We start from the raw sequence: 21,807 nt of genomic DNA on the forward strand, positions 1-21,807 counted from the left end.
GTAGCCGCGACGAAGTGTTGTTAAGGTCGCGGCTTTGCGAGTGGCGGGGCTGGTGCATCGGAAGACGTTCACCCAGGCGTTGTTGAATGGGGTGAGCTGTCGATCGATGTCGTCGATACGGCGTGCAAGCTCCGCGGTGTTCAGCGATGCGGCGACAGCCTGGATGGTGGGCGACAGCTGCGGCAAGGAGACCTCGACGACGCGATCAGCAATCCCCGCAAGTTCGTCGAGAGGCAGCCTGACCTGAGCCTGCAGAATTGCCTGGACGTGCGGCGGGGGTCGTTGGAGCCAAAGAGCTCGCAGGAAGGAATCCTGGACTTGCATGTTGCCCGCGAGCGCACGCATGTGACGCAGGAGCTGCGAAGGTTTGCGCTCGGCAGGCTCTGCGGACTGAAGTTGTCGTACCTTCTGTTCTTCCGAGAGCGACAGGCGGCGGATGAGTGCGGTCTTGAGGTGTTCATAGAGGTTGGCCGTTGGTGGGTTGGCCTGGATATCCCGGACCTCGCTGGCATAACGTGCGTCCAGGTGGGCGACGACGTAATCGTAGCGGGTCCTGCGTGATGCGCGCCAGGGACAACTGGGCCTCGACCTGGGCGAACCAGACCTCGGGCGAGTCCGCCCAAAACGGTGGAAGCTTGACAGCTAGACACCAGGTGTCGTATGAGGCAGCGTGCGGGATGCCTTCTGCAGGGGCTCTGACATCCTCAGCGGAGCCGGCAGGTATGGCCAGGGGTGCGGAGATGTTGCCGGGATGTTGCTGCTGCAGGGCCTGCAGTTGATGTTGAAGTTCTTGTACATGTTCGCGAAGAGCGGCAAGCGCTTCCAGGTCGGTCATGGCGGCGCGGTGCGTTCGTTTTCCGGGTCACCAGATGTGGGATGCCGTGTCGATGGAAGGACGCATCCCAGCATAAAACGTAACAACTGTTTATTAACGAGGTAGCAGCAGCGGCGCGAGCATACTGACGCTGCGCTCAGTCGGGTAGCGAAGGAATGATCACTTCAGAGCTTGTCAGCTTGGTTTTATGCCACCGTCGGTGACGTAAACCTCCGGTGACGCTGCGGTGGCGCTGTCACTTATCGGAGGCGTAGTGTAGCATGTAGCCGTGTCACGCCGGGCTAGATAGTGACGAGGCGGAGGCTGCACCGGTTTGTGCGCAGTGTGTTGCCACAGACGCATAGAGGCCAGTAACAATGTGGCCGCATCGTTATCATATTGAAGCAGGTTAAGCGTAGCGCGATTATGCTGCCATTACGTCATCAAAGCCGCCATGTGTGTGAACTAGTATGTCAGTACGTTATGAAGCTGTGTCCATGATGTCACGTGCAAGCTATGTATACTGCAGAATGATCCTGCCTAATTAAGCCACATTTTTTCAACCTCAGGAAAAAAACCATTTACGCGTGTAGAAATCTACATGTATACAAATGCCAAGTAAAACGAACCTCAGACAACTTTGGAAAAAGCACACGTGGATTATGCGCCTTCCATATCAAAATCTGGACACTAGTTACCCAAGTGTAGTTCCAGTTCTTTTCCCGCTTTGTGTTTCAAGCGGCTGTTAGCAATTCCTTACTTGCCGGAAACAGATGCTCATTTATGTACACCGGGGATGCGATGCCCTGAAAACCTAAGACTGCCGTGTTGTGTCGTTGCTTCTAAGCAGTCTTCAGAAGATTATATTTCACAGCTGGGGAAACAAACCTAACGATGACATTAGGTGTTTCCTTGAAGGCACTCGGTGCGCAGCGTCTATTTCCTTGACATCAATTTTCAGGCAGGTCACTGTGGAAACCAGGTTTTCTTCGTCCACTAAATTGTTGCAGAGCAGTAAGTTTTCGTTCCCCCTTAGCGAGACGCTGTTTTCACTTTTAATCGTGTGATTTTCTGCTTGCAGCTGTTCCCTTGTTTCACCAAGTTCCACCGTGAATTCCTCAAAGTGTTCAGTCATGAAGCTGATCGACTGCGTGCGAGTTTAACCCTGTTGATATCTTTCTTTAACTCACCATAATTGCCGTCAATATCAGCTAAAAAAACGACAAAGCTTTTGCTAGTTCTTTCACAGCAGTGGGTGGCTTACTACTCATAACGTTTATCATTCACTGAGCAGTCCAGAGGACTAAAAAATTACAGTATAAATTGTACATGAACCTGGATGAAGCAAGGTTATCGATTAGTGGTTGTTCAGCCTCATGTTCTGCCTGGACTGCTCGTGAAGGACGGCCGATCCTCGCTGCAACAGTAGATTTATAGCAGAGCGGTGACGTCACGTGATTCCAGGGGGCGTTGCTTCCAGTTTTGCCACATGCTGCGGGGAAGATAAGGAAACAGCGGAGCACGTTCTGATTGAATGTGGAGATATCCACCCAGGTGTACGTTTGGGCACGAGCCTCCATGAAGCCTTGGGTTTTAGGGACGACAATAGAAGGCTGAACACACCCGCGATTGAAAAAGACGATTAGAGCATTGGTGGCAGAAAATTAGAGAGAAAGGACAAAAATAAATATTGGAAAAAAATGACAGTTTGCCGTAAAGGGCAGAATTTACGTTTTTTTTCCTGTAGTAAGATAGATTTTATCGAAGTAGAGGCATTAGGCCAACATAAAAAAAAAAGATTTTTTTGTCGAGCCAGGTGGCACACTTGTCACCGCCCCGTTATAAAGGGGACGCTCATAGCATCCATCCATCCGACTTGACTCCTTGTCGCGCTGATTGCTTCCGTAGACATGAATGGATATGCCAGTGAATCCAAGCATGTGCAGGTGTTCTCGGTACAATCCAGAGTGAGATAACTTACTGGGGCTAGCCATTTTGCGATCTCTAAGCTGTTTTATTTGCAAACATCATTAAAGTGGTGCTTCACATCATATGTTATATCACAGTGTCATTTTTTGCCTCCCTGCAGCTCGCTGTGCAAACTCTGCAAATGCTTGCTCTGTCTTTCACATTGTTGGGGAACTGGGTGGCGAGCATTGCTTCAATGCAGCATCTGGCTTCACATGTTTGGCTGTGTTCTGATGGTCTCATACTTTGTGGCCAATGCCCTTTTCGCCTCCTATTTAAACTACTGCCATTTTTTGGGGGGCTACTACTGAAGCGAACCTCTTGCGGCTATTACTTATGCAAAAAAGATTTTTGAGAATAACTGTAAATGTACCAACTGTGCATCCTTCTGAAGAGCTATTTAGAAGGCTTAAATTAATTAAAACACAAGATATATACATGTACAGATTGCTCCGTGAATATCGAATACATTGCGAGCACCAGGATTCTCTTTTCATGGGATTAGTAAAGTTGCGTCCGAAAGAAGCATCATATTATACGAACGACCGAGACATGGAATATTCCGCATTGTCGAACTGGTTATGGTCGGCAAATGGCTCGTAAAAGCTTCCGCGTTTATTAAATGATTACAAGAATAAACAAATTGATATATGCGATGTAAAATTGTCAGACTTGTACGATTTTTTCGTAACTTAAGCCCTTTGTCTAAAATTGCTTGACTTTATATAAATGAACACTTAAACTCTCACTAATGCAATAGTATAGTACTGATGAAGTGTTTGTTGGTGCATCACGCAGATCTAAAGAGGATGCATAAAAATGCCGGACGTTCCGTAAAGGGTAACTAACAATCGATGTATGTTTTGGTGGTTCGTTTCAATTCATATTTTGCTGAACATGATTTATTATAAATGTTTGTGTTCGCCTGCGATCACATGTATTGTGATGAATCAATAAAATCAAATCAAATCAACTGGCGTGTCCGGCCATGCTCTGCTATTTCGCCTAATGCAGACGGCTGCAATTCAACTTAATATGATGAAGACTCCATAGCAGTGACAGTGGTGCCACTCCTATCATGTTTCATCTAGTGAACCACCAGCAAGGTGTAGCCTCACCACATGCACGGCCTGGAAGACATTCATCGCCTATAGCGACAGTGGTGCAGTAGTTAATGTGGTCGCCTACAGTATGGTAGTAGTGGTGGTGAGGTAAAGGATTATGTCCTCACCACGGCCAATTTGGATGATTTCATTAGTAGTAGCCATTTTTACTCCAGAGCAAATTCTGCCAGGTGATGCTCTTGCATTTAACATCCACTCGCTTATACGAGCCTCCCCTTTGCATGGCGTAAGCCCCCAGGCTCATGTGCATGATGTCACCATGGTTCAAGATGGTTTGGATGGCAGAAGTTGCACTGTTTGATTGACAAGGCACAGCAGTGCCAATGCAGTGTCAATGATGCCTTGGTGTTGTTTTTCTTTTTGTAATAGAAAAATATGGACAAGGAGTGCCAGTGCAGAGCTAATGAGTTTCCAATAATGTAATGAACGGGATGCGGCTGCAACAACCCTCAGGTAGTCATAAGGTGCATAAAATGTATAGGCGTATTAAAATTACAGTGAAATCTTTGTAGAACGAACACCACATTAACGCACTTTTCAGATTAACGAACCTACAAGAAATGCTGCACTGACTGCTAGTAATTTACGTTTACAATTATTTCACTCCTACGTAATTTAGAATGCTGAAGCGTTCAGAATAACGATCGCTATATTTACAGTGATGCGAGACATTTCGGTACAGGTTCTCGAGCAACTACAACCTCGCTTTGAGCAGCAAATCAGCCTTTTGGAGCAGTTACTTGTTCAACATTTGTGAACACAAGTATTGTCACGTGGTCGTGACGTCGACGAAGACCGCAGGCGAGTTGTCCAAGATGAAACTCTTTATTTGGCCGAGAAACGGAAAGTTATTTTACAGCAATACACACGGTATGCAATGATAGCGGCGAACAGATCGTCGACCGTCGATCAGTTGACAAGCGGTCAAGCGCGTCGGCTTTTACAGGCGCTATCGAACTTTCCAGAGATATCGCTGGTGGTGGCGTTATCTCTCGACAAAGCTGGAAGATTCGCGTGCGGCGCGCAATCTTAACGGAACGTTCTAAAACAATCGCGAAGCTTCTTACACATACCGGCGCGGCCTGCGCAGCGCGTTACCCAGTCTTTGTGGGTGAAGCTTTAACTCATGAAAAATAAGACGCGCGGCAATGCCCCCCTCTGAAAAAAGCATCGTGCCGATGCTTAAAAATAGAACTTGAATACATGCAACACTAAAGAAAACTAATAGAGCAAGGAAACAGAGTCTTCAGGTGCGTTAACGAGCATAGTATGGTTTAAGGCGCACCACATGCACGACCTCGGGTTGAGCTCGGCGCCTCTGAGAGTTCGTGATGCCGTCGGGGACAACCTCGTAGTCGAGTGCGCCGAGACGTCGAAGTACCCTGTACGGTCCGAAGTATCGTCAAAGAAGCTTTTCGCTCAGTCCGCGTCGTCGTATTGGCGTCCAGACAGACACGGTCGCCGGGCTGGTACTCCACGAAGCGCTGTCGAAGATTGTAGCGACGGCTGTCGGTGTGCTGCTGGGTCTTGATGCGCAGGCGGGCAAGCTGTCGAGCTTCTTCGGCACGTTGTAAGTAAGCGGCGGCGTCGAGATTTTCTTCGTCGGTGACATTGGGTAGCATGGCGTCGAACGTCGCCGCTGGGCTCCTTCCGTAGACCAACTTGTACGGCGCCATTTGCGCCGTTTCTTGGACGGCCGTGTTGTAAGCGAAGGACACGTACGGACGGGCGGCGTCCCACATCTTATGCTCAACGTCGACGTACATGGCCAGCATGTTGACGATGGTCTTATTTAGACGCTCGGTGAGGCCACCGGTCTGCGGGTGGTAGGCGGTGGTGCTTCAGTGGCTCGTCTCGCTGCATTTGAAGATCGCCTGAGTTAGGTCCGCAGAAAAGGCGGTACCGCTGTCTGTGATGAGGACCTCTGGGGCGCCATGACGCAAGACGATGTTCTCCACGAAGAACTTGGCTACCTCGGCGGCACTGCCTTTGGGCAAGGCCTTTGTCTCGGCGTAGCGGGTGAGGTAGTCAGTTGCTACGACGATCCACTTGTTGCCGGAAGTCGACGTCCGGAACGGCCCCAGTAGGTCCATCCCGATTTGCTGGAACGGCCGGTGAGGGGGTTCGATTGGCTGCGGAAGTCCTGCTGGCTTAGTCGGCGGTGTCTTCCGTCGCTGGCAATCTCGATAAGTCTTAACGTAGTGGGCGACATCGGCAGCAAGGCGTGGCCAGTAGTATTTTCCTGTATTCTGGCGAGCGTGCGGGAAACACCTAGGTGTCCAGCCGTCGGGTCGTCGTGTAGGGCCTGGAGGACTTCTGGTCACAATGATGAGGGCATGACAAGAAGGTAGTCGGTTCGAAGTGGCGAGAAGTTCTTCTTCAGGAGAACGCCATTCCGTAAGAAAAACGACGGCAGTCCTCACTTGAATACCTTCGGAACACCAGCGGTCTTGCGCTCGAGGTACTCCATAAGGCCCTCCCAGTTTCGCGTTGGCTTGTTGCCTTTCGGCGAAGTCGTCGGCACTTATATTTCCGAGGAAGCAGTCATCGTCGTCGTCGTGCGGCGGCGCGTCGACGGGGGCACGACACAGGCAGTCGGCGCCAGAGTGTTTTAGTCCGGACTTGTACACGACGGTAATGTCGAATTCTTGAAGCCTCAGACTCCATCGTGCGAGACGACCTGAACGGTCCTTCAAGTTAGCTAGCCAACATAAGGCGTGATGGTCACTGACAGCTTTGAAGGGCCTGCCATAGAGGTATGGACGAAACTTTGACGTAGCCCAGATGATGGCAAGGCATTCCTTTTCTGTTGTGGAATAGTTGGCTTCTGCCTTGGATAGTGACCGGCTAGCATAACTGATAACCCTTGCAAGCCCGTCGGTATTTTGCACAAGGACGGCATCCAGTCGTACGCTGATTGTGTCGGTGTGCATTTCCGTATCGGCGCAATCGTCGAAATGAGCAAGTATGAGGGGCGTCTGCAGGCGTCGTTTAAGTTCTTGAAATGCTTGCACTTGCGCCGTTTCCCACCTGAATTCCACGTTAGTTTTAGTGAAAAGCGTCAGTGGTTCGGCGATCCGTGAAAAGTTCTTGACGAAGCGTCTTTAATAGGCGCATAAGCCGAGAAATCGGTGCACGGCCTTGTCGGTGGGTGACGCGAAGTCGGCGATGGCAGCTGCTTTCCGCGGGTCTGGGCGCACTCCAGACTTGCTGATCACATGACCTAGAAACAAGAGCTCGTCGTTCGCGAATCGGCACTTTTCTGGCTTCAGGGTCAGTCCAGAGGTCTTGATTCTTGATTGCTTGAAGTGCTGCCTCAAGCCACCGGAGATGCTCGTCGAAGGTCGAGGAAAACACGACGACGTTGTCCAAATACACAAGGCAAGTGTGCCACTTCAATCCGGCCAGCACGTCCACCATCACGCTCCCCTCCGCGACCGTGTCAAGAGACGTCCCTACTGTCCGTATTTTAAATGAAAACATTTTTAGCGAACATCAGGCACCACTGGCCGTTTCTTTCTTTCTTCCTTTCTTTCTTTCGGACGGACGTCCGTCCGCCCGTCTAGTCGCCTACGTCTAATCCTTTCCCTCAGTGACATGTGGCACATGCCTGCATATCACAGTTTGTTATTTAGTTAGTTTATGTTATAAAGTGGACGGGGGGATGGCCGCCGCGGTAGCTCAGTTGGTAGAGCATCGAACGCGTTATTCGAAGGTCGCAGGTTCGGTCCCTGCCCGCGGCAAGTTATTGTTTCGTCCACTTTTCTTTCTTCACATTTATCTTACATTTACTACTAATAACATCCCTATACTTTCCTTGGCATTATTGTCTGTTAGTGCTCATGTGGTTATATAGTGTCACAGGTTGAAAGCGCAAAAGACGAAGACAGAGTAGGGGCTCGACACACACGAGCTCTGCGTGTGTGTCAAGCCTCTTCTCTGTCTTCGTCTTTAGCGCTTTCAACCTGTGTCATGCGAAGCCAACAAGCCCAAACAGCTACCATAGTGAACTTATATAGTGATTATCTAGCTTGCTGTATAACTCGGTCACTTGACTACTGTTTAGGAGAGAAATGTCCTGCCTCGTTTGTTCTCGTGTTACGCTTTCATTTTAGTGTATTTTTGCCTTTTTAATTACTTCTCTAAGATTGTTATTATTTATACGATGTTATTGATATTTTCAAGCTTTTTATTACTCTATTGTTAGTGTTGGTTTTATGTATGCTACCCCCCCCCCCCTATGTAATGCCCTCGGGCCTTTGGGTACATGAATAAAAAAAAATAAATAACAAAACGAGATTATAAGAAGGCTGAGAGCAGAAAGCACATTTTTAAGTCTACCACCAAGTTATATTCCACTTCACCCTGCATTCATTCTTGGCAGTAAACCATCATTAGTTATCTGGCACGAAGTTAGTTTTACACAATGTCAGCTCCCTGCGTACAATCTGTCCAAACGATTCACAGCATGGTCTCTGGTAAAATATCGCAGCTGCAGTATCATTGTGAGTGATAGCACATGGCTCCTTGAACTTGGTGAGCTACTGACATTTATGCGCGTTTAGTATATCACCTTTTAACTTCACATCTTCACAGCACATCTCACTAGACGTTGGCATACGGTGGAATCTTGGTATAGCAAACACCAAGGGGTCGCGACATAGTGTTCATTAGTTTGAAAGGTTCTTATAGTGAAAACCACAAATTAACCATAATGCTTATTTCCCAATGACAAAAATGACCGACCTACTTTTCAGACGACAGCTCTCTAGAGTTTTGAACAGATATAGAAAGTCATGTGTTCTGGTCCGAGGACTCTGACGATGACGATTCCGTGGATGGACCTGAGGACCCAGTGGCTGCCCGTGAGTAGTGGCCTACTACCTGTGTTAGGAGCCACAGCATTCATGTACGTGTTTTTGCACTGCTTAAACGTGACGAGAGCTGTCAGTGGCTATCGGGTGCAGCCTGCAAATACTAGCGCGTTTTATCTACTGTAAGTTTGAAAAACGTGATGCTAAAGAAAAAACAAATTATGCACAAAATCATTGAAGCCCATAAAATTTCTATAATGAAATACACATGGCTGCTGTTTCACTGTATGTGAAAGTTATCAGCTAAGACAGCTCCTGTTGCACTTGCCCTGTAATGGTGATTCGCCACCTTTTATGTTTTTGCTATGTGGACATATCTATACATTCGTCAATCACTTCAATAAAGTCAGTTGATGGTCAGCACTCTGCGTGCCTTTTCTATGCCCTTGAAAAATTCTTGGGGTCTTCAAGGCAGTTGCTGCCTTAAAGAAGACAAGACCACTTTTGAAATGTTGGCTATCCAAAGAATTTTTATCGCTTCAAGCTGCCATTTTCCCCAGACGTAGTGCTTCTCTACACCCTTGTAGCTTGTGCTGTTTGCAGTTTAACTACCAACAACCAGCCTGCCGTAGCTTTCACCTTGTTATGCAAGTTTATAATTTTTAGAAGACATCTGTGATCACGAAATAGACAGTGATTATAAATAATACAGGTGAAAGCAACGGTCTGCGCTGAAATGACCTTCTATAGGTAAAATCTGAGTAAGCTACAAGAGTGAAAAAAATTGCAGATAAGTATATCATCAGCTGCTATTGTGCTCCATAGTTTGAGGCGCAACTGCCCTCTCAACAAAAAGGGGCGCCTTTCTGTCCAACAACAACGATTGTGAATGTTGCGTGACTCTCCTTCTGTTATCGCCAGTACTGCCAGGTCACAAGTGGTGTCTGCACTATGGCAGTAATGTGCTTAATAGGAAAGTAACAAGTGCCGAGCTTTAAAAGAATTAATAAGTTCTGCGGTTTCGCATGCCAGAACCACGATATGTTTACAAGGAACATCATAGTGGGGGACTCGAGATTAGTTTTGAGTACCTGAGGTTCATTAACGTGTGCCTCACTCTACGCACATTGGTGTTTTTTGAATTTCACTCCCACCAAAATGCGGCCGCTGTGGCCGAGAATCAATGCTTAGCATGCAACACCCAACATGCTAAGCTACCACGGTCAAGGAAGTCAATGTATGCACTGGTGACTGTTATTCTGGGACAAAAAGATTTCCCAAAGGTTTTTATTGTGGGACAAAATCTATACTTTCTAAATCAAGTAAAGTAGCTGAGACTGGTTCAATCACCTCATGATCAGGGTCCAATTCCAAGGCCTTGTTGAAGTACATGAGCGCATCCCCTGGTCTGCCTTGCTCCAAAAACACAACGCCAAGCTGAAAGTGCACAGCAAGAAAGGCACACATGGCTTAGGTTCAATGCTATATCTGCACTGCAGCTGCTGGTGACACTAGCTTCAAAGCAATTACGTAAACAAAAGTACATTTCATTTTAACAAATAGGCAAGCAATCATGCTGACCAAACGAGCAGAAACTCTTTCTCTCACAACATTTTAAGCGAAATAAACACGTCCCTGTATATGCACTGTGAATCAAACATATCACATGGTCCATTGGTTGGAATATCAGCTTGTTCATTCAATGAAAGAGTGATATACAAGATTTACCAATGAAACCTGATAAACTTCAATGCATTTCTGAAACCACCTACAGCGACAAAGAGTTCACCCGGACCAACGTACATTGTACAAGATGTCGGGGTTTGTGGCATCCAGTGAAAGGGCTCGCTCATAGACCTCCTGCGCTTCCTTAGTCCTGGTAAAAGAAATGCAATTTGTTTCTCAGAAGAAAATTATCGCATGGCTCATAAAAACAACTGATGTGGCACTCACTGCTAGACACTTAAAAATGCTGCAGGCTAAATTATTTCAAAATCAAAGCAAGTGAGATGACACACACCAGCTGGGATAAGCAGATTACCTGTCTACCAGGCCTGTGACAACAGATTTCGACAGCAAAGCATAGCAATGTAAAAATTTCTATGTTAAAAGAAAAACACCAGGATAGCCAGTAATCTGAGCACTGTACACAAAACATGATGTGATATTTCAAGTATAATAAAAGCATTGTTGAAACCATCCTTTTTCTGAGGCACAAGGCATAGGTGATCATTTCAGTAGGATTTTCCATTCAGATGTGTTACTTCAGAGCAAAGTGAATGTGACGATGTACTGCTGTGCAATATTTTTTACATGCCACTACAGTAACTTACAATGCGACGTGTCCCCTGAACCTGATGACATACCCATCACAAGGAGATTCGACTGACAATTACTGCAACTTTCACAGGGAGCCACCGCGTCTCACTTGCCAAGGTAAAGGCACTGTGTTTGTGCCACGATCTGAATATGCTAGCTCTACTGATGAGGAAGCCAGTTTGCCTCCTAATGCATTTTTAGCCCTAAGGCCAGGGTGTCGAAACGGAACGGAAACCGAAAACGAAAAAAAATCACAGCACATCCACGGAGTGAATGATGATGAGTGGGCGAAGCTGCGGAGGTTCATCGGTAAACCGTGAATCTTCCGTGAATTCTGCCCAGTACATCATCACCGACGTGAGATCGGGCGCGTTTATACTAAAGGTTCGATGAGTTATGACGACTTGCAGCTCACTTTAATTTTACATGTACGCTGTGAATTTTGATTGGTTAGAAAACCATTGCTTTAGAAAACATCTGGCGTCTTTCGTTAAGCAGCTGGCGTCTTTTCGTTTTGCTTTAGAAACACCTGGCGTTCTTTTGTTTTGCTTTTAGAAAACATCTGACGTCTTTCGTTGGTTTATTTCATCAATCAACGGCGTTTTGAACAAAATTTTTATTGTTTAATCACGCACAGGAGAAATCTCACCAGGCACTACCTTGGAGGTAAACAATGGCTGCTAATGGGGAATGAGAGACAGAAGAATTCGGCTTTTAGTTAACGCGCACGCTGCGAATTTTTTATTGTTCAACAACGTACAGGAAAAATCTCCCACCGGCACCACCTTGGAGGTCAAGATCTGGTACTAGCGTTACGACTGGTTACGCACTACTACGACTACGAGGGACGAACGGATGCCGTCTTAAGGAGCTTAGCCCCTAAAAACGATATTTTCGACCGGAACGAAAACGTAACCGAAACTTTATTTATTATTTCGTTCTGGAGTGAAACCGAAATATTTTCAGTCGTTTTTCGCTTCAAGAGAAAACTTCGCAACACGAACAACTGAGCTCATGCAATGTTAGCATATCTCAGGGTACAGTACTAGCGCGTGCCTCGGGCAGGAATTCCAAATCAAAGATATGCTGAAATTGTGCGAAAAACGAAAACATTGGCAGCCAGAGATGTTTATATTAACGCAAGTGGACTTCTGCGCGCCTGTCACGCAGACCAGCATAGAGAGGGCATTGTCGGCGCTGAAGTTTGTTACAGCGAAAGCTGTTATGAGATCACAACAGCTGATTTTGGCGCCATAGTTGTCCGCCGCCGCCGCCGCTGTCCGTGAGCGCTATCGCGTGATGTAAGAAAAATTAAATGAGAAACAAATTTCTAGGACAGGATGGGATTTCCACCGGCGCCCTCTGCGTGGCAGTCAGGTCTTCCACCACAGTGCCACGCTGGTGCTTGTAACTCCATCGCAAAAATACTGGATACAGGCGTCATGTCGGGTAAGGAATCGTGTTAACATATGTAATATAGCGTGGCAGAAGAGTAAAATAACAACCAGTCATCACACAATGGTAATAGCGCAAAGAGTGTGTTGCTTAATGCTTCCCACCAGTGTTGCGGAGTTGCCCCACCAGAATTCGAATGACTCCGGAATCATTCCACATTTTCGCGACCCCGGAATGGAATGGGGACAATGCTTGGGGGAATAGAATGGGAATGGAATTACATCTTTTTCCGACAATATAGCACGTTTTCATCTACGTGCTGTTTTTCAAACTTCAAACATTAGTAAGTCAGAGCCTCGAAATTAACAATAAAGCAGTATTTTTAAAATGGCTTGGCTGATTACAAGCACAGTACATTTATAGCAGCGTGCCTACAAGTAACCAAGGCGTAAGTTAGTGTACAAAAAATGCATTATCCCAGCAGATACCGAAGGGAGAAACAAATTACCCCTGCGCGTTGGTTCCCATTGATACCCCCACACGAAAGTGGCGAATACACTATTCACAGCCTGATCTCTATTTCACGAGCTGCTTGGTACCTGACGCACGTAAGTAACCTTTGCGACAAGGAAGACATTGCGCACCTGCGCACAGGCGAACACAGAAAGTTCTCCTCACCCATCCACTTGCGAGGCGGGCTTGACAAGCGTGAGTGCTGACGAGCAGTGCGACCCAGTGTTCCGTATTCGATACAAGGCACAAGGTGCCCGAGCGGTGCACCGTTCCAACTAATTCCAGCAGATCTAGAGGGTCTGATTCCCCATTAACCAAATCTTAGTTTTCTCCATATTCACGACCACTCCAGACGCGTGGCAGAACTGCTTAGTCTTCTTGAATACATCTTTGTCAGCATAAAAATACGCTATGTCGTCATTTTAGCATTAACACATTTAAGCATTCGTTCAAACATGCTGACCATGCACTACACGTAGCAGGAGAACTGCCCCTATGGGAATTAGTAGGGTGGTTGTACTGCACGAGATATGTCACCAAGCTACTATCCCTGGACCTTGGTAACGTGTTTTGCGTACTTTTGCAGTTCTTAATGCATCTGATGACATTACGTTTATGGGGCGTTCATTCTTAACTCGATAAAACTATCAAGATGCGTTTCCTACGTTGAGGAATCACAGGAATGGAATTGAACTGCCCGCCACTCCCACACTGCAAATGAGCTAAGTTTTTTTTCATTCCGAGGAATTGAAAGAATGGAATTGGGGCAAGTTCTAATTCCCGCAAGAGAATCGAAATTGAATGGAGGCGCCCTTTCTGCAACACTTCTTCCCACCCACTGCAAAGTGCTCAGCCATAATTCTTTATCATCATCAGTCACAGCGCAAAGTGCACATAATGCCTTGCATATGTGTAGCGGTACCACGAGACTCCGAAGAATGACGAAAAATGGCATAGTGGGAACTTCTCTCCTTCAGAAGAATTGGGATGATTTATGGCGTAGTGGGTACCTTGCATGTGTACTTGTATTATTGCTCCAATAGACTCTCCAGCGGGCTCTACAAAGTCCGCTCTTCCAGCTTTCGTTTGACTATACTGCGTGTTCCACACAGGCCTGGCGATCTTTTTATCAGAACAGCGGTCTCGCACATCAGATAGTACACTCAATGACGTGGTGCTTGTGACATCGTGCTCAATCCCTTGACACAAAGCATTGAGCCCGCTAAAAAATTCGTATTTGTCTTTTGAGAAAATAAATACTATGACTTATAATACTGGTTTGTGCTAGTTGGTAGGAATTCGTGGTACAGTTACTTCCGCTACATCACAAGTAACTACATCACAAATACAATGTTCATTATATGATTACCTTAAAAGTTTTCCATACAAAAAGAAATACCGTTACGAACCGTTACGGAACATTTTTTTTCGTTCCGTAACAGAAACGAAACGGAACTTTTTGCGGTGGAACGAACTAAAACCAAAACGAAAAACATTTCGTTCCGACACCCTGCCTAAGGCACATGAAGCTGACGTTTGTGTTATGGGTGTCTGAGAAGGGCAGCTGGTTTTCATGTTTCCACTAGTAGTGGTCCAAGTTCTTACTTTTGATGACCCTTTTTTAATTACCTAGTCGTGACTGGATTCATAAACTTTATGCATAGAGGCTATGAGCGTTTTCTGTAGACATTCAAGCCCTTCTGCACAGGAAATAATGTTCTGTATTGAAGATGATCAATGAAGGCGAATCAGTGCACTTCTGGAGTGGAGTAAATATGACTTCAGGGGACTTTTCAGCTGCTGACACGTTGATTCCAGGAATCGACCTTTTTTAGTAAAGATATTATTATTCAGACAAATGGGATCTGTCTGCTCTTGCATAGCACCACTCATAAGTGACCTGTACTTGGCTTACCATGACAGGATGCTGCTCATCACTTTGAGTTACTTTTGCACTGTCATGACCTTTTGCTAAGTAGATGATTTATTGTGCTCTCAGAAAGTAAGAGCGTCGATGTGCGGATGATCGTTGCTCAGCTTCATGAGTGCTTAAAACCATTCTGTTTTTACCCTTAAGATAAAAGTTATTCAATCATATTCAATCATATTTCTTGACATGACACTTTTTTTTGACCGAAGCCATACCTGCTGGTCACATGAAAGAAGCCACTGTCCCTGTTTACGTTGGCACACACCGAACTAGAACACAGAAGTGCCCTGTCACATTCTTTTCAAACTGCGATCGACAAATTTGGCGCCTACAGGGCACTGGGCAGCTCCAGGCAAGTCCATTGCCTCTGGTCTCCAAGACGAACGCTGCATTCTTGTTATAAGTGTATGCCGAGCAGTACCGAGAGACACTGCGGTCGCCATCAGTGGTTACTCCCGAGGAACAGGAACCAACGAAATGCACTTTGGCACGACAGCACACAGGGGATTACACTTTCAGACGGATCCCATGTTGCTATTTCTCCAAATTTACAGGGTGGAGCAACTGGCGCCACAAAATGGACAACCATCAAATATGAAACTGTAACATGTCAGCGGCTCTAAGCAAGGGCAATGATGCCAGCCAAAACCTGGCAACACAAGACAGCAAAGAAAAGTGGCTATGCTGCTTTACCTACACCAGGTATTAAAAGAACGGGCAAGACTGTGGGCCTCAGCGTATCTTTTCTATTTGAAGTTATATATTCAGCACCACTGACGTGTAGAAAGCGATATATTGGGTAGTCAGGTCTATGTATCAACGACAGGCTGAGAGAGCATGACAACGTAAAAAAAAAAAAAAAACTCGTGATCTGTGGAAACCTTACCTCGCATTATCGGCAATGCAGATGCACACCTAGGTAGGTAAACTCCCATTAAGAGAAGCACGGTTAAGATGAATTCTCGCTTAGCCAAACAACACGGGAACACGGGAATGGCAGTATTCTCTAGTACCGGGTGGATGCACACGTTTGCAGTGAAGTGCTAAAATACCGTCACCTGACCCACCTTCCACTTTATTTCGGTGTTCCGTCAACCTGTCGTTAATGCATCTTCCGGTCTGGCCTATGGAACAATCGCCGCACGAGAGGGGAATGCGATAAACAACGCGAACAGCGCATGGGACCTTGCCTCGTTGCCTTATGTCCTGTACTTTTTTCGTTTGTGTGTTTGTGTTCACTAAGCGCACCTTGGAAGATGAATCAACACCAACTAGCCCACCTTATAGCTCTTCACAAACTGATCCTTGTGTTTCTTATCACAGACGACATGGTAGTCATTACCGGAGCCTGTAAGAAGTAAATCGGAGCCTGTAAGACTGATAATAGAGAGAGATCGCATCCTTTCTGCCAGCGACCGCTGTATCAGCAAGGTGTCACTGTCATTATCCCCAAAGAAATTGAATATTTGCACATGCCCGGTAGTTAAGGTTGGTTGCCATGTTTAAACTGCTGCATGACGGATAAGATTGAACGCCATTTTTCATGTGCTATCAGTTGTAAACGAAAAATATCTCACTACTGTCGCGTGATTTTATGTGTGTATATGACCGATCCTGAAAATAAAATTTCGCTGTTGAAAGTTAGCGCTTGTGTTCGTCTCGTACTTCTTATTTGTTCTTGTGTCGCCCCGCGCTATGCTACTAGACAGTTTACGATGAACCAACAAACCCATATTGGTACCCTTGTCGGCTAAAGGCGCTGGCAGCCGACTGCAACTTCGGGACGCTACGCCCAACACAGGCAGCCGCAGCAGCAGCTACCGAACAGCAGACGACAACAACGCCACCGTCCAACGCAACGATGCTACCCTTGGACATTATGTTGCGCGACAGGTTCGTGTGTGGACTACGGGACGATTTCCTGCAACAAAGACTCTTTGCTGAGAGTGACCTAACGTTCACGAAAGCTTACGATATCGCTGTTCGAGCGGAAAGCGCTAGCCAACAGCAGCGAGACATGCGAGGGACCATCGAGCCGGTTCACTATGCAGCGGCTCACAGAGGTCATCACAACTAGGCAGGTGCAGGGAAATCGTCTAAACCACAACGCTGCTGGCGTTGCCATGAGCAACCCAGCCCCCAGACGTGCAAATTCGAGCAGCTACGTGCAATTTCTGCAACAAACCCGGTCACATTGAGAAGGCCTGCATCTCAAAGAAACTCGCGAAGGGGCCACCTCAACGACACAAAAGCGGGAACGCCCCAAGATCGATAACGCAAGTTGAAACGCAGCACAGCCTACCCCACCAACATCACTGTACGACTTGCACAACGTCAACGTCGGCACGCGACCAAATGATGTCGCCCTTGCTGTGAACCGCCAGCCCATAGAATTTGAGGTTGACTCGGAAGCAGCTTGCACGCTCATCAGCGAGGAGACATGCCGCAACAGATGGACACGAAACGCTCCACCCCTTTTCAATGAAGACACACACCTGAAAACATGGTCAGGACAGGACCTGCCAATTTACGCAGCGCCAACGTAGAAGTAGCATACAGCGGCACGTTGACGAAACTGCCTGTCGTGATTGCGAAAGGCACCTCTAGCCTCTAGCCTCTAGCCTCTAGGCAGAAACTGGTTCCACGCTCTCGACATCGCGATCTGCGGCATCAAACAGGCGGCCGAAGGAAGCTCAAGTGAGCGACAAAAGCTCGTCGAGTGGCTGCAGATGAAGTACGGGACGGTCTTTTCGGAAGAAATTTCTGGACACAACGGGCCGCCTGTTGACCTAGAGCTTCACCCAGAGGCCCGTCCGAAGTTTCTAAAGGCCAGATCGATACCGTTTGCCTTCAAACTGCCTACGAGAAGGAGCTCGACAAGCTGAACGACAGGGTATTATTGCGCCCTACAGCACTCAGACAGGGCCACACCTCTGGTTGGAGTGAGGAAGAAGAACGGAAGCCTACGTATCTGTGGGGACCACCGGTCCACTGTGAGCTTGGCGACAAAATCGTCTTCATACCCTCTGCAAACACCACAGGAGGTTTTAAGCAAGCTACGGGGCGGGAAAATATTCAGCACCTGGACCTCACGCAGGCATATCAACAGCTGAAGGTGAAGGAAAAAACTTCTGAGGTGCTCACGCTTAATACCACAAGAGGACTGTACAGGGTAAAGCGACTTGGATTCGGGATAGCGGCAGCCCCAGCCATATTTCAAAGGTACATGGAATCGCAGCTAAGGAATTCCTGTGTGTGCGTCTACTTAGACGACGTAATCATCAGGTGCACCAGCGAGGACCATGCTACACGCCTAGAACTGGTAGTGAAACTGCTCGCAAGTGCAAACCTTCGCTTGAGCATCGATAAGTGCTGCATCGCGATACCTGAAGCGAAGTTTTTAGGTCATCTGATTGATGCTGAGGGCATTCACCCCACCAGCGATAAGGTGCGTGCCATCATGGAGGCACGCGCTCCAATCAGCAAAAACTCCAATCATTCCTGGGTCTCCTAACGTTCTATGACCATTTCCTGAAACACCGAGCAACGGTGGCCAACGACCTCTACAACCTGTTGAAAAACGCGTCCCCTGGACTTGGTCGCCACGCCAACTGGAAGTATGGTTCAATAAAACTTGCTGCTTGGCGAGTTGGTTTTATGTGTGTGCGCATCAATATTTTTTCCTGCCAACAGGAAGCATTTTATGCCCTTAAGGAGCTGCTCCGTGACAGTGTGGTGCTCAGGCACTATGACGAGACAAAGCCTTTGCTCCTGGCATGTGACGCGTCGCCCTACGGCGTCAGTGCGGTGCTTTCACAAATTGACAATCAAGGCAGAGAAGCAGCGATCGCCTTCGCTTCTTGCACGCTTTCACCTGCGGAACGCAATTATTCTCAGCTTGATCGTGAAAGACTCGCCGTCGTCTAGGGTGCCAAGCAATTTTCATCAGTACATCGCGGGCAGACAAGTGACTGTTGTGACAGATCACAGACCACTTCTGGGTATCCTGGGGCCCCGAAAGCAGATTCCACAGACACTATCACCTCGCATGATCCGATGGTGTATTAAGGTGTCAGCATATGACTACGACCTTGTATACCGTCCCAGAAACAAGCACCAAAACGCCGACGCACTGAGCCGCTTACCCCTCAGCTAACTAACTGAGGACTCACCTCAAGGTGGCTGCGCGCTCATGCTCGAAGAACTACCAAGGCCCCCACTAACAGCAGACAAAGTCGCAACGGCCACGCAAGACGACCCGACATTGTCCAAGCTGTACAAAGCCCTACAGGCGGGCAGCGTTCAAAAGCTCAAGGATGAAAATTTCAACGCTTTTCGTAAGAGAGAAATGGAGTTGCGCTGTCATCGTGGTTGCATCACACTAGGATCACGAGTTGTCATTCCAGGCCCACTTCGACAACAAGCCACGGCTCTCATTCATGCCGGACACCGAGGCGTGGTCGCAATGAAGAAGTGCGCCCGCAGCTACATGTGGTGTCCGGGAATCGACAAGGATATCGAGACACTAGCGGCAGAGTGCACAGCCTGCCAATACAATCAACGCACTCCGCCACGAGCTCCAGCACCAGACTGGGACAGACCGAGCACACCTTGGCACACCGTGCACCTCGACTTTGTAGGCCCAACTGACGGGTCCGCATTCCTGGTAATTGTGGATGCCTACAGTAAATCGGTTGAAGTTCGCCATATGAACAAAACAACATCGACAGCTGTCATCGAGGCACCGCGCTCGTTGTTCGCAACCTTCGGATTGCCCCACAAGGTGGTTTCCGACAACGGAACAACATTCGTGTCGGCAGAAATACGGAAATTCTATGAGAGAACGGCATCACGGCGGTAACATCTGCTCCGTACCACCCAGCCACAAACGGACAGGCCGAACGCTACGTGGGAAAACGAGCTCTTGCAAGATACTCTACGGGGTCTTTGCAGCGCCGCATTGCACGCTTTCTTTTCAAGCAACACGCAACAGTGCAGAATACGACGGGCCAGACACCGGCGAAGCTCATGTTTTCTCGCGAGCTGCGCACACACATCGCAGCCGTTCTGCCTGAACCGCCTTCAAAGGTCACCCGAGATAATGAAGACGCCCCGCGTTGCCGGAAAACTCGAAGGACAACCAGTGCTCGCCCGCAAGTTTCGCCGTAAGCCCGAGTGGGTCCCGGCCATCATCAAAAAACGATTCGGCCTGAGATCTTGGCTCGTTGAAGTGAACGGGACTATTTCCCGCGGCACTTAAATCCGCTACGCCACGTGAACGCACACTATTCGCCCAACGGACACGCCCAAGGCAGCAGCCCTCCAGCGCCTTTCGACGCGGCGGCTGCTGACAAAGGAACAGGATACTAGGGAACGGACACTTCCCGCTCGCGCGGCGCGGCCGTTGCTAGGCGGAACTCCGCAGCGGCGTCCCTGTGTGCGCGCAGCCAACAGCGCGCCGCTGCCGTTGCCATGCGTTGAGCGCTCTGCATATTACAAACTCGCTTCCCGCTCACCCAGCAGCTTCCACGGAGAAAACAAGCAGCTGCGCCCCAGCCCACACGGCGCCCGCCCAGCGAAAGTCAACAAGGTAGCGACGCCCTCCAGACCGCTACCAGGCGCAAAACTTAGGGGGAAGGAATTGCCGTGTCTAAGAGGACACCGTTTATTGCCATGTCTACGAGGACACCGCAGACTACTGCGAATACCCGCTTCACGGCCAGCTTCAAAAACGCACCGGCCCCTGGCCCCTCTCTCGCTTTGTGCAGAGAGCCGTCGCCTGCTCTTCTCCCCTGTCTGGCTCGGATTGGACAAGACCGTTCGCGCTGCGCTGCGAAACAGTGCCTGCTATGCAAGCAATAAAATCCGTTCTTCTTGTCACGTATGCCAGTATTCCGGTTACCGTAGACATAACATGTTGCAGCTCTAGGAAATACATCCGAATGTGTATGAGGGGGGGCGTGCTTTGTGACACCTGCGAAAGATGTGTCACAATCTATAATCTGCCACTGCCACGGCGGGAGCTGCATAGCGGGGGGGGGGATAAGGTGATATTCAAGTAGTGGGACATTGTTTCTTCAGCTAGCTCTTTAGCACGCAGTGAGAAAGGGCGTGCTATTGTTGGCCGATTGCGAAAAAGTTGAGAACTGGACAGGTCGTTGATGGTGGAATATGCGGGCTGCTCACTGTTCGCATTCACTTTAAGGAAATATGTGAAGGAAGAATATGTTCTCTGCAGATGGAGTATCCACTCGTCCGATTCTACATAAAGGCTTTCAACTGGGCTTGTTCAAAGGCACCTGTGGACAGGCGGATGCCTAGATGATGAACAGGGTCCAGCGTTTTCGCAGCGCTTGGCGTGGCAAAGTGATAGACTATCGCCCCATAGTCAAGGCGTGAGCGTATAAGGCTTTTATACAGATTCATGAGGCACTTTCTGCCGCTGCCCACGTTGTGTATGACAGCACCTTCAGGATAATCATTGTTTTCATGGATTTATTTTTGAGTTTTTTATTTGCAAAACAAAGGTTAACTTCGCATCCAAAATTATGCCTAGGAACTCATGTTCTGTGTTTACGGGCGGACGCTCACCCTTCATGACAATTTCAGGATCACGGTGCAAAGCCTCTTTTTTGTGAAGAAAGGACACAGGTGCTTTTCTGTGGGTTCAGTTTGAACCCGCTTTCATCAGCCCATTTGGACACCTTGTTAAGAGCAAGATAAGCCTGTGGCTCACAGATCCTAAGAGAACACGATTGAAAACCTATCTGAACATCGTCGACATATGTTGAATAAGACATATTACGTGGGATGTACAGACAGAGAGGATTCATTTGTATAATAAACAGCGTACAGCGTACAGCTGAGCACCCCACCCTGTGGCACACTGGTTTCCTGCACAAATGTTTGGGACACAAAACATTGCCCGTT

The 21,807-nt window shown here is 47.9% G+C and overlaps 1 protein-coding gene across 1 annotated transcript in view; it reads right to left on the reverse strand.

Annotated features, from left to right (window-relative positions):
• LOC119378607 (protein O-mannosyl-transferase Tmtc3-like) overlaps positions 1–19,538 on the reverse strand; it is a 29,133-nt gene extending 9,595 nt beyond the window's left edge. Inside the window, exons 1-4 of the mRNA XM_037647684.2 lie at positions 19,444–19,538; positions 17,809–17,903; positions 10,524–10,621; positions 10,071–10,157 (exon numbers count right to left, since the gene is read on the reverse strand). Of these exons, the coding sequence (XP_037503612.1) occupies positions 10,071–10,157; positions 10,524–10,621; positions 17,809–17,903; positions 19,444–19,538 (375 nt within the window). The remainder of the gene's footprint in view (positions 1–10,070; positions 10,158–10,523; positions 10,622–17,808; positions 17,904–19,443) is intronic.
• Between the last annotated feature and the right edge of the window lie 2,269 nt (positions 19,539–21,807).

The sequence above is a fragment of the Rhipicephalus sanguineus genome, unplaced genomic scaffold, assembly GCF_013339695.2.
Source record: "Rhipicephalus sanguineus isolate Rsan-2018 unplaced genomic scaffold, BIME_Rsan_1.4 Seq895, whole genome shotgun sequence".
NCBI lineage: Eukaryota > Metazoa > Arthropoda > Arachnida > Ixodida > Ixodidae > Rhipicephalus > Rhipicephalus sanguineus.